Source organism: Dermacentor albipictus, chromosome 2 (assembly GCF_038994185.2).
Source record: "Dermacentor albipictus isolate Rhodes 1998 colony chromosome 2, USDA_Dalb.pri_finalv2, whole genome shotgun sequence".
In the NCBI taxonomy this organism is placed as follows: Eukaryota; Metazoa; Arthropoda; class Arachnida; order Ixodida; family Ixodidae; genus Dermacentor; species Dermacentor albipictus.
Window position 1 is genome coordinate 101,805,497 of NC_091822.1, and position 13,596 is coordinate 101,819,092.

Genomic DNA, 13,596 nt, shown 5'->3' on the forward strand with positions numbered 1-13,596 from the left:
TATTATCCTTTATTTTGTACAAGTATTCTAGCTTTCTTAACTTATTTGTAATACACATATGCACTGTTTTGTCATAATTAATAATCATATCCCATTCATTGCACCATTCTGCACCATTCTGCACCATTCTGGAGTTGGTACATATATATATATATATATATATATATATATATATATATATATATATATATATATATATATATATATATACACACCAAATTTTTTGTGCTGCACTGTAGTCTTTTAATATATATATTAGTAATAATAATATATATATATACATATATATATATATATATATAGGGACCATAACAAAACGAAAGCCCATTGAAGCCAAGTAAAGCATCGGAGATGTAGTTGAAATTGAAATGTATGTAGAAAGTGACAAAGAAAGGGAAATGAAATAGCACGGAAAGATAACCTGTCGCCGTCGGGAGGCCCAACCCACAACCTCCACATTACGCGTGCGTACGGCAATAAAAACGTCCACTAACTTCGGCATTAATGTTCACTAGATGTATCCCTGGGAGTGTTAGCCAGTGTCACTCACAGCCAAGGTGGGCTGATGGGAACATCCTTTTTGCTTGGAGGCGTCACGTAACACGTGACCTTAGTTAGGGTAGCGGGAACGTCGCTAATAAACCCACGTGTTGTACGTAATGACATCAAGGCTGTCATATTAGAGACCCTCGCAACGAATAAACGAAAGAAGGGCAACAGAAGAGCTCAATATTGCAAATCATAACCAGGTGATAACGAAGCCATGGAATTCATCGGCGAAATTAGCTGTAGTTGAAATTGAAATGTAGAAAATAATAAAGTGGCTAGGGAAATGAAAGAGCAGGAAAAGATAACGTGTCGCCGTGGGAGCCGGACCCATAACCTCTGCATTACGCGTGCGTTGCACTATGACGTGTTACGTGATGCCTTTAGGCAAAAAGGATGTTCCACATCCGCTCACCTTGGCTATGGGTGGCGCTGCCTTACACTACTAAGGCTAGATCTTGTAAGCTTAAATGCTCAAGTAATTGGACGCTTTGAAAGCCATTGCCGTAGCACATTTGTTAGTTAATTGACTTCACCGATTCCGAGATACGGGCCGTCAGACTTGCGATAAATAGGGCATGCTTATGCTTCCACTTCTTCAAGAAAACGCTGTTTTATGAATTGAAGCACAAAAGCCAGTGGAACAAAAATGCATTTCGTTCGACACATTAAAAATGAATATCTCGAAACTGATGTAGTTCTCAGAATTTATTTTAAGTGGATATAGCCTTCCATACTCAGTAGCTACAATTCGTAGATTGAAATATGTACCGTAATTATATTGAAAGTTAATTAGTGCAGTTATGTTGTATTAGTCCAGTATTTCGATTTCTCGTTGTAGTAATGGTTGCCTCATCAAGTAATTGAAATCGTAATTTAGAGTTTTGCTATCGGCTACAGGAAATATTAAATAAAAAAACTTCGTGCAGCTAAAAAACAAAACAATACAAAAAAACAAACGTCGCTTGTTTGAGACAGACATGGCTATCACATGCTTTCAGGACAGTAAGTGTCGCACCCTTCCCGCCTCATAAGAGTGACTCAGCAGGTGAAACAGCTTTCGCCGTAAAACGAGAAGGAAGGCCTTGCTTATTTTTTACAACAATATTCGATGGTTTCGGCACAATTGTTTGCCTTGCCGCCGATGCTGTGGACATCAGCGACTCTAGCGGCTAATTTGAACGAGTTTGCCTTTGAGGCTATGAGAATGCTGCTAGAGGAGTGGTTTCAGGTTAGACGCAACACCCAGACGGAAAAGAAAAGACTACATGGTACCACTCCAAGGTACTACATGTTGTAAAACCTGATGGTTTGTCGCGGGCAATAACAAGGGATCTTAAGTGCCAATAGCAGACGTAGCCTAAGGTAATGAAATTATGCAGATCCAACGCCCATATTGGATTATATGTGAATCGAAGATTTCGTAATGCAGTTTCCTTGCGCACGCATACCACGCGACGTGATGGAAGTGACGAACGCCTCAAAGCACTGCTAGGAGCTGCCACGAGAGAAGAATACGTGTCAATAAAAATGGCTGTGGCTTAGCTAAGGTTAAGCCCAGGATGCGAAGCATGCTAGCCTTTATTTTAGTTGTTGAACCACTGTTTAGCCTGGTGAACTGCTGTTGCTTGGCTATATTTGTTTCGGCTAGACGAAGAAACAACTCATGCGTTACTCTGCTTCGCTTTCAAGAGTGGAACGCGACAGCGTTCCCGTCGACCCGCCAAGGGGTGTAAGACAATGGGCTACGGCGCAGCGACTACGCGCCCCGCATTGGACACGGTGAGCGTCGAGCAACGCAGCGTTCGGCGCGGCAACGAAATGTGCGCCTGAGCAAGCGACGCAAGCCTGAGCCTTAGAAACAGCTCGTTTCTAAGGCAACACCGCATCCACTAGAGGCGCTTTTGTACCGCTTTGAAGCATCGTACTCGTGGCTCAGTGGTAGCGTCTCCGTCTCACACTCCGGAGACCCTGGTTCGATTCCCACCCAGCCCATCTTGCAAGAGTTGAGCCAAAGCCACCTAGAAACAAGCGCAGCTGCTTATATACCGCCGCGAGCGACGGTGCGAGTTCGAGCCCCGTTTCTCCTCCGTCGTGACGTCACGGTGTCACGTGGTCAGCCTTGAAGTCACGGTGGCACGTGGCATGGCATGGGGTCAGAGGTCATTGAAGGCGATACCGCCGCGCCTGAGGAGCTGGGTTGAGCTCTATAGTCGGATACAACTTAAGAAAAAAGGGGGCGTTTACTCCTCCGAGGCGGATGCACACGAGCATCCACCAATGGGCGCGCACTCTAGACCGACGTCATGCGCCGGACGGCCGGTGACTTCGCCGCTTCGGTCATCTGGGCGGGGCCTCCCCTTTTTTCTAAAGTTGTATCCGACTATAGTAATATGCTTCGCATAAAATAATTGTGGCCCATAGTTCATCGTAACATACACGGGGCTGCGGCGCTTGGAGACCGAGGCCTGATCCCTCCATTGGGGCACGTGATTATTTTTCTATTCGTGTGCGACACACTCGGCAACGCAACAACCGTAGCAGCATTCGCGAGTCACGGTCAGTAATGTCCGGCTGGATTCACTGGGAAAGTTTCGCTTTAATCGAAATAAAGCGGCGGCAGCGCCAGCGAGCGTCCCAAACGGATTACCGACCGGAGGGACGACGTTCGTAAAACCAGTCCATCCATGCATTGATGTATGTTGTAACGTTGCGAGCGCGTACCGGGTGCACGTCGGTGAGCAGGATGCCCGGGAAGAGCGTGGCCACGGCTTCCTCGAGGGCGGTCGCGTTGCTCGCGTCCTTGGCGACGCACTTGATCTGCAGCGTGAAGCCGCGGCCGAAGCGCACCAGCAGTTGCGGCACGCTGCCCAGGCACTGCAGCTGGCCGGAGACCAAGATACCGACGCGGCTGCAGTTCGCCTCGCACACGTCCATGCTGAAGAAAAGAGCGCGGCGCAAGTTGGCGCGCGCGAGTTGCAGTGGTGCCGTTCGTCGTCAACAAAGTCGGTGCAGCTTTCGTAAGTTTTGTCGTCACACTTTTAGTTCAACGCTAAAAAAAGAAGTATTATCGTACACCGTGATCGCATAGTATATGCACTTCTGAAATGTATCAAGTAAGCGAATCATCCCGCCGTCGTACGCGAAAACGAAAGACTTGTTTAGTCTCACGAATCATCTCTATCCCCATCACCGCGACGCCACCTTAAAAGGATACAGGTGATATGGGTGCTGCTCAATATATTGGGCTCGCATTTCGTTAGAGCAAAGCTCCGCCATTCCTGATGCGGCACTTACTAAAATTAACGAAGGTGGCCAGGCCATGGCAAATAGCACTTACGAACGGAAAGTATTTTTTTTTCTTTTTAAATTCAGCCCCCGGTTGCTGCATAAATACGAGTGGCAATGCATGAGTACTCCGCATAAACCCCCGGCTAATTTGCACTCAAATTTCGCAACGAGGTGTAGAACGTTATATCGGCTAGAAGGAACGCAGCCTGGAGCCAACGCCCCGAGCCGCTCCTCCTTAATTGCACTGGTATGCGCAGATCGCCGTTTCGCCTAGCGCAAGCTTTGGAACGGTAGCGGTGTGATTACGAATTAGTACGATGCGAACGTGTTTCGTCTGTAATTGCTGCGATATCAGATGGAGCAAGGTCAGCGTGCCACCACTGTTATGGTCATCATCAGCCTGGTTACGCCCACTGCAGGACAAAGGCCTCTCCCATATTTCTCCAACGACCCCGGTCATGTACTAATTGTGGCCACGCCGTCCCTGCAAACTTCTTAATCTCATCCGCCCACCTAACTTTCTGCCGCCCCCTGCTACGCTTCCCTTCCCTTGGAATCCAGTCCGTAACCCTTAATGACCATCAGTTATCTTCCCTCCTCATTACATGTCCTGCCCATGCCCATTTCTTTTTCTTGATTTCAACTAAGATGTCATTAACTCGCGTTTGTTCCCTTACCCAATCTGCTCTTTTCTTATCCCTTAACGTTACACCTATCATTCTTCTTTCCATAGCTCGTTGCGTCGTCCTCAATTTGAGTAGAACTCTTTTCGTAAGCCTCCAGGTTTCTGCCCCATAGGTGAGTACTGGTAAGACGCAGCTGTTATATACTTTTCTCTTGAGGGATAATGGCAGCCTGCTGTTCATGATCTGAGAATGCCTGCCAAACGCACCCCAGCCCATTCTTATTCTCCTAATTATTTCCGTCTCATGATCCGGATCCGCCGTAACTACCTGCCCCAAGTAGGTGTATTCCCTTACGACTTCCAGTGCCTCGCTGCCTATTGTAAATTACTGTTGTTTTCCGAGACTGTTAAACATTACTTTAGTTTTCTGCAGATTAATTTTTAGACCCACTCTTCTGCTTTGCCTCTCCAGGTCAGTGAGCATGCATTGCAATTGGTCCCCTGAGTTACTAAGCAAGGCAATATCATCAGCGAATCGCAAGTTACTAAGGTACTCTCCATTAACTTTTATCCCCAATTCTTCCCAATCCAGGTCTCTGAATACCTCCTGTAAACATGCTGTGAATAGCATTGGAGAGATCGTATCTCCCTGCCTGACGCCTTTCTTTATTGGGATTTTGTTGCTTGCTTTATGGAGGACTATGGTGGCTGTGGAGCCGCTATAGATATCTTTCAGTATTTTTACATACGGCTCGTCTACACCCTGATTCCGTAATGCCTCCATGACTGCTGAGGTTTCGACAGAATCAAATGCTTTCTCGTAATCAATGAAAGTTATATATAAGGGTTGGTTATATTCCGCACATTTCTCTATTACCTGATTGATAGTGTGAATATGATCTATTGTTGAGTAGCCTTTACGGAATCCTGCCTGGTCCTTTGCTTGACAGAAGTCTAAGGTGTTCCTGATTCTATTTGCTATTACCTTAGTAAATAGTTTGTAGGCAACGGACAGTAAGCTGATCGGTCTATAATTTTTCAAGTCTTTGGCGTCTCCTTTCTTATGAATTAGGATTATGTTAGCGTTTTTCCAGGATTCCGGTACGCTCGAGGTCATGAGGCATTGCGTATACAGGGTGGCCAGTTTCTCTAGAACAATCTGTCCACCGTCCTTCAACAAATCTGCTGTTACCTGATCCTCCCCAGCTGCCTTCCCCCTTTGCATATCTCCCAAGGCTTTCTTTACTTCTTCCGGCGTTGCCTTTGGGACTTCGAATTCCTCTATACTATTTTCCCTTCCATTATCGTCGTGGTTGCCACTGGTACTGTATAAATCTCTATAGAACTCCTCAGCCACTTGAACTATCTCATCCATATTAGTAACGATATTTCCAGCTTTGTCTTTTAACGCATACATCTGATTCTTGCCGATTCCTAGTTTCTTCTTCACTGTTTTTAGGCTTCCTCCGTTCCTGAGAGCATGTTCAATTCTATCCATATTATACTTCCTTATGTCAGCTGTCTTACGCTTGTTGATTAACTTCGAAAGTTCTGCCAGTTCTATTCTAGCTGTAGTGTTGGAGGCTTTCATACATTGTCGTTTCTTGATCAGATCTTTGGTCTCCTGCGATAGTTTGCTCGTACCCTGTCTAATGGAGTTACCACCGACTTCCATTGCACACTCCTTAATGATGCCCACAAGATTGTCATTCATTGTTTCAACACTAAGGTCCTCTTCCTGAGTTAAAGCTGAATACCTGTTCTGTAGCTTGATCTGGAATTCTTCTATTTTCCCTCTTACCGCCAACTCATTAATCGGCTTCTTGTGTACTAGTTTCTTCCGTTCCCTCCTCAGGTCTAGGCTAATTCGAATTCTTACCATCCTGTGGTCACTGCAGCGCACTTTGCCGAGCACGTCCACATCTTGTATGATGCCAGGGTTACCGCAGAGTATGAAGTCTATTTCATTTCTAGTCTCGCCGTTCGGGCTCCTCCACGTCCACTTTCGGCTATCCCGCTTGCGGAAGAAGGTATTCATTATCCTCATATTATTCTGTTCCGCAAACTCTACTAATAACTCTCCCCTGCTATTCCTCGCGCCTATTCCATAATCCCCCACTGCCTTGTCTCCAGCCTGCTTCTTGCCTACCTTGGCATTAAAGTCGCCCATTAGTATAGTGTATTTAGTTTTCACTCTACCAATCGCCGATTCCACGTCTTCATAGAAGCTTTCGACTTCCTGGTCATCATGACTGGATGTAGGGGCGTAGACTTGTACAATCTTCATTTTGTACCTCTTATGAAGTTTCACAACAAGACTTGCTACCCTCTCGTTAATGCTGTAGAATTCCTGTATGTTACCAGCAATATTCTTATTAATCAGGAATCCGACGCCTAGTTCTCTTCTCTCCGCTAAGCCCCGGTAGCACAGGACGTGCCCGCTTTTTAGCACTGTATATGCTTCTTTTGGCCTCCTAACTTCACTGAGCCCTATTATATCCCATTTAGTGCCCTCTAACTCCTCAAACAGCACTGCTAAACTCGCCTCACTAGATAACGTTCTAGCGTTAAACGTTGCCAGGTTCATATTCCATTGGCGGCCTGTCCGGAGCCAGTGATTCTTAGCACCCTCTGCAGCGTCGCAGGTCTGACCGCCGCCGTGGTCAGTTGCTTCGCAGCTGCTGGGGACTGAGGGCCGGGGTTTGATTGTGTTGTTCATATAGGAGGTTGTGGCCAAGTACTGCACCAGGGTGGCCAATCCTGCTCTGGTGAGGGAGTGCGTTACCGGTTCTGGTCACCGGGATCAGGCCACACTCCAGGCCTGTTTGTGCAATTTTATCAACACGCGGATTTTTAAAAAATTTTTTTTTGATCCGGTGGAAAATTGCCGGCACCGGGATTCGAACCACGGACCTCTTGCACGCGAGGCGGGTGTTCTACCTCTACGCCACGGCTGCAACTGTTATGGTGTTTGGCTGCAAGAATAACTTTCGAAGTGATAGGGAAGTGCCCCTTCAGACGCCGCTACTTCGTGGACTCCGCCGCTCTGGTTGAAAATAAGCGTCGGCTTTGGATTGCCAGTATAAGCAGAAAGAATTTGACGCCCAAACCTTCGTCACATGCATATTCAGATATGATGATTGTGATAAAAACATACTTATTATTAAGATACAAAGGCAGATTCAGGGTGGTGCCCCTAGAAGATCTTGTTTCCAACTCGGCATCCATGACCAAACTGACATATAAACGAAAGGTGCGCATTCGATTCGGTCAACTAGTTCGAATAGATGACGTCAACTATTTCATCATGCACACGCATTAAAGTTATTCTGTTCAAATGTGTTCCAAGGTTATGACACTTGGGAGTCAACGTTCTACTGGAAGTTTGCTAGAGACGTATTATGAAAACAGTACGTGCCGACGAAGAAAATGAAGGCGTGGCCTTTTTTTCCTCCTGGAAACCAAAGCCATCCATGCCTATACCGAGTGCCGGCCAGCCCTATAAATTACACGGGCTCTCCGGTGCTTCCGAATCTCACCGGCAAGATGCCCGGCCGACGCCGAGCATCGCAGGCTGCATTATACTTCAGAAAATAAAGTAGCTGTTGCAGAGAGTAGTTCGTTTTTTCAGCTCTCTCGAGTCGGTGAGGCGCCTTTGCACAGGCATCACTCGTGACCTAAGAGTGCACACATTTTTTGAACACTTTGCATGCATACGGTTGATCGTGGCATATTCGTGGCCACTATCAAAAAAGAAATTAAATTATGGGGCTTTACGTGCCAAAGCCACTTTCTGATTATGAGGCATGCCGTAGTGGAGGACTCCGGAAATTTTGACCACCTGCGTTTCTTTAACGTGCATCTAAATCAAAGTGCATGGGTGTTTTCGCATTTCGCCCCCATTGAAATGCGGCCGCCGTGGCCGGGATTCGATCCCGCGACTTCGTGCTCAGCAACTCAACACCATAGCCACTAAGCAACCACGGCGGGTCGCCACTGTCACCAGGTGGTCTTATTGAATACTCCATATGTTAACGGACATCCCAAGCCGAGTTATCCTAAAGTTCTTTCTTTCATAACTTTGATGCCCGCGTGTCAGGTAAACATGCTTAGAAAATCGTACCGCGAAAGTTTTAGGAGCCCGAAACCTATCAACGCGTGTTTCCTCGTAGCTTAATTCGCTAGTTACCCGAATCAGTATGTATGCTGGTGCGGCACACCGATTCGCACACGTGGACCCCTCTGATTGGTTTAACCTTAGTGATACTTTAACAGAGTTCAAGGCTAGACATGCAAGAATAACCCGCCGCACGTATGTTACGTATCGACAATGTTGAAACTGGGTTCGCCTCCTATTTCGATCGCGGTAAGAGCTGTGGCCGTGCCGCTAGACCCATCGCCGTTAGATGTGGCGGCTATACGAAGTTCATGGCTTAGTAACACCTGCATTGCACCACTAACACCAGCATGGCGTTCACACACGAGCATGGCGCTGGAGGATAGACGACGCTGTGATCGCAAAGTGCGGCGCCCTTGATAAAACGGTCTATAGTATTCGGCAGTGCACAAGGGTTCTGTTTATAGCCGTGCTTGTAGCCGTGTCTGTTTCTTTCAAAATATAGGCTAAACGCGGGTCACCCTTACCTACCGTGACCCATAAAAAATTTCGCATTAGTCACGGCAGAACAGCGGCACCATCTGTCACGGCCATGGTAAAAGGGGTATTTCGCCACAGCGGTCGTAGACGGCGCCGGAATTCTATCGCTGCGAAACATAACGTTAGTAGTACAGTAAATGTATGATGCCAAGTGCAGTTTTCGAGTGGTGTTGCCGCAGGTGGCGCGCGCTACGGCTATAGTGCGAACGAAACAGGTAATTCTCGGTAACGCCGAATTGATCTGAACCTTTGCATTATGCTACATCCGTGCAAAAAGTCGAGCGGAAACCAGCTAGTTGTTTACGTGGAACAGTCGTGTATACTTGGTGCTTATAATATGCAATGCTCGGCACATGTTTGTTAATTAACACTCGCGTGGAGTAATATTTATATCCTAAACGATTTCTTATTCTTTGAAATATCATGAAACCCTGTGCATGGTAGAAATTAGAGCGTAAATAAGACCATTTTCGTACAATGAATTAGTGATAAAATAGCAACTTCAGGAACATTGATGCAAGAATCGACAACATTCTAGCGATGGCAGAATTTAGACAAGCATATGTACTGCCCGTGCCGTTTCCATGCTAATTGAAGGAGTGTTCTAGCACTTCAATCCGACGCCAACGTGAGATTTTTTTCCTCGTGTTCTTTACATGAACCAGCACAGATTCACTCTCGCTGATGCTGCTATGAATTTCGGCAACCCTTTGCTGTGTGCTGAGTGAGTTTTCAGCAGTTAAGAAAGTGAGTGCATTAAATTTGAATGCATGCGGAAAAAAAGAGAAAGAACGGTCTCAGAACTTCAGGGCACTTCGGCCGCAGAGAATGACTGAAATGAGCGAGAATGCCGCGAAATTAGGTACGTCATGCTGTCCGTAAATGCAAAACGGTGGAGAATTTTGTGCTTTATGCTCTCCTAACATTCTTCAGCAAAAGAGAAACATTCAACTAGAGTTGACAGAGAGCAATCTACCGTAGTAATGTTTATTTTGATCAATTCTAGAGCACAGCCTTTGGGTGCGCTTTCCTGCGTTGAGTGTCGTCGTCGTCGTCGTCCGTCGGCGTAACCGAGTGAACGATCACAGTGAAAGGTGAAAGAGCGAACGCGGAGCACAGCGGGGGGGGGGGGGGAGGGGGGTTGAAAGATGGCGAGTGCAAAGACAGCACGAGAAGGAAAGCGAGGGAGCGTACGCCGAAAGGGTAAGGAGGAAAGCGGACTGCTGCACGAGACGTGCTTGACGGCCGCGACCAGGAACGCGGCGAGTGCGTCCACCGATGCCACATAGGGAAACAAAGCACGGGCGTGGTCTTCGAATCCACTGTGCATGCGCTACTTCGCCTCCGCCGCCGCTGCTAGAGAATGCGCTCGGCGCGAGCCACGCATTTCCATGTTCACGCTTTCTTCCTGAACAATGAGCAACGCAACCGGTGGAAATGCTTCGTCTGCCGCTGCTGGTAAACGAGCTGCCCGACAAAATGCTCAGCGCCACAGCCCAAAGGACCCCTTCGTTCAGAATCAAATTCTTGTTCAAAACATATCACGAATTCAAAACACCTAAGAAGCTGCGCTCGAAATTCGCATTAGGGAGCATCGAAATCATCGGTGAATTTTTGCGACTCAGAATAAAAATGAGCTATAGTACGAAAAGCTATACAAATAGGACGCAAACCATACAATCGGAGACGAATAACTGTTGGTTGGCGGTAATTGCGCGGGAAAATTCGGGTACGATGAGTACTTATACACAGTCTCTAGCTAAACTCGTGATAGTAAGACTTCAGTGCAGGCTCTCTATAGCGCTTCCGTCTCTCTTTTTTTCTATTGGCCTCTCAGCGCTATTTGCAAACGCAGGTATTAGAACGGAACTTTTGACACTAAAGCTCCGGCCTTTTTGGCACTGGTTTGGGAGATTTACAAACGAAGCAGGTTATGACCAACTGTGGCTCCATGACACAGTGAATTTTTTTCTCCAAAAATATTAATACTATAGGAGTCAATGTCGGTACCTTCGTAAATTATGGAGGATCTTGCGCGAACGTAGCATACATAGTAGGGGGTTAGTACGTGGCATAATTAATTGTGACTGTTCCTCAATTAATTAACCGTTGCATCAATCATTTTATCGGGCCAAGGTGTAAATCAGAAAGACCCAGTGTTCTGTGATAGCGCCCGGACAAGTGTTGCCGAACTAACCCAACTTCTGCATTTTTGTTTTAGAATTCAATGTACTCACGACGGATGAAGAAAGCAAAGCCCTCGTAAGAAGAAAATTTGCTGTGTGAAAATGGTATTGCTTTTTTCCATGGCGCGCCCTGCAAATCGGTGCACAAGGTCCGCAAACAAAAAAAAAAGCGATCAAAGACGAAGTAAAAAAGTTACAAAGGTTAAAAAAACTAATTTGTGGCATCATGTTGACGTGAAATTGAGTAAGGAAAGCTCCTCCCGCTGAACGTACGAGTTGGAGGAGAGGATAATGGACGAGTATCCCTTTGTGATGATAGCCTGGAGTGCCTGAAAGATCGTCTTCCGCGCCAAGATGTCCACGCCTGCCACGGGCTCATCAAGGAACACGAGTCGCGGTAGCCCCACCATAGCCGCTGCCACAGATAACTTGCGCTTGTCGCCATGGCTGCAAACAGAGGGTGAAAGAACGATAACAGAAAGGTCGGCCACATGCAGAAGCCATAGGTCAGGTTCGCTGCATATCACTGAAAATCTGCGCTACTTAGTTGATTCTTTGGGATTTCAATGCCATCATCAGCTCAAAAATACGGTTATTCATTGAACCGTACGAGCTGTACAGAGCATATTGATAACAACGCGATATTGGTAACAAGGAGTCGCATTCATACTGGTATGCCGAAAGACATCGCGCATGCTCGGTTGGTTGAGCAGCAACAATCTACAAATAATGAAAAGCAAGCGAAAGAAGCACTTGGGTGTAATGTAAATCAAAAAGAAAAGAAATTATATTTGTACATACATATACATACATACATATACATATGCATACGCATACATATAATATCACGTCTAAATGAAACGTGCTAATCAGCACGTTGCAGAATGACTGGACGGTCGGGCATTCCACTGTAATGGCGGAGAGCGCCTTCCACTCACCGATCGTCCTAGAAAAAAAATTTTAAATACGTTTGTGCGGCCTTTATTTTTTTATTTTTTTCGGATGATTACATTGTGTTGCACGCCTGGTAACTACAGTAATATACATACCCTTATCTATCCCCAGCATATCATGATAAAGTAAACACATGTATTTCAGTCGGTCCCTATATCGCCTTAATTTTAATGTTTCCAGGTTGGTTTTGTTAATAAGAACAGTTGGAGATACGTGCCAGCTATAACAGTTGAATACGAATCTAACATATTTTCTTTGAATGTTTTCCAATTGTGTAATGTTCTTCAGTGTTTACGGGTCCCATACCACCAAGGTGTATTCAAGAATTGGTCTAATTATTAGTCATTACTAGTCATTATTAACCGCTACAAATCGTCATTATAACATTATCCTTCACTATCTGTCACTATCAATAATTTCTCGTTCTTTGATCTGTCTTTAATCTGACTTCATATGGCGTGATCACGTTCCGGCGGACCCTCCGGCGGCCAGTTCTGCTGACACAAACTTCACCATGAGCCTAGGAGGGCTTTCGCCGTAATAAAAACGTTAGCCTGGCAGCTAAGTGCCAGGCCTTCAGTCTATAACGTGCACGATCAACGGTGCAGTACCTGTAGGATCCACACGGCAGCCTAGCTACGTCCTCGTCAATGCCAACGACGCGTAGCAGGCTGCTCACGATAAGTTCGACGGTGGACAGGGGTATGCCACGCAAGTTGGCCATCAGCCGCAGAAATTCGGAGCCCGTCAGCTGCTCGAGAAGGCCGCCCGACTGGAGACAGTAGCCCACGCCTGACTGCCACTGTGCGGGAGGTAAATCATTCATCCTTTTTACATTGGCGCGGCACAGAGGAGAACAATACACGTGAGCTGTTTCGCGCTGGCATTATTTCGACGTACAGTGCCAGTCCGCCCAAACAACTACCTTGGATGGGAAATTAGAGCTCGTGCTGCCGACATTTTTGTTGAAACCGAACCATGTGAATTAATCATAATAGCATCGCAAGGACATACTTTTTTTCTTCTAAACACTGTCTATTTTAGTGTCCTAGCATTGTATGTGGTCCAGAAGGCTATCGGCTAGATTAAATGTCAACGTTTCTAAATCTAGGAAAGCTTACAAAGCTGGTTAAACGCGACTTATCTGTGGCCTTTGTAACTAGAGTGCATGGTCACACATAGCGCTGCGTTGGGCTTTGTGAACCAAGCGTACGAGCAATGATTTAAGGCACGTTGATGGCCAAGTAAAACCCACGTTTAATATATACGTTCGCATCTCGATACAACTATGGAGGGGGCACGGCGATTCGTTATAATATCGAAAAGAAAGCTTCACC

At 46.3% G+C, this 13,596-nt stretch overlaps 1 protein-coding gene across 4 annotated transcripts in view; it reads right to left on the reverse strand.

Moving 5' to 3' along the window:
* LOC135911683 (phospholipid-transporting ATPase ABCA3-like) overlaps positions 1-13,596 on the reverse strand; it is a 96,668-nt gene that overhangs the window by 4,640 nt on the left and 78,432 nt on the right. For all 4 annotated transcript variants that reach the window (XM_065444027.1, XM_065444026.1, XM_065444028.1 and 1 more), the window contains 3 exons: positions 12,871-13,061; positions 11,579-11,752; positions 3,271-3,484 (listed from right to left, as the gene is read on the reverse strand). In XM_065444027.1, coding sequence (XP_065300099.1) covers positions 3,271-3,484; positions 11,579-11,752; positions 12,871-13,061 — 579 coding nt within the window. The remainder of the gene's footprint in view (positions 1-3,270; positions 3,485-11,578; positions 11,753-12,870; positions 13,062-13,596) is intronic.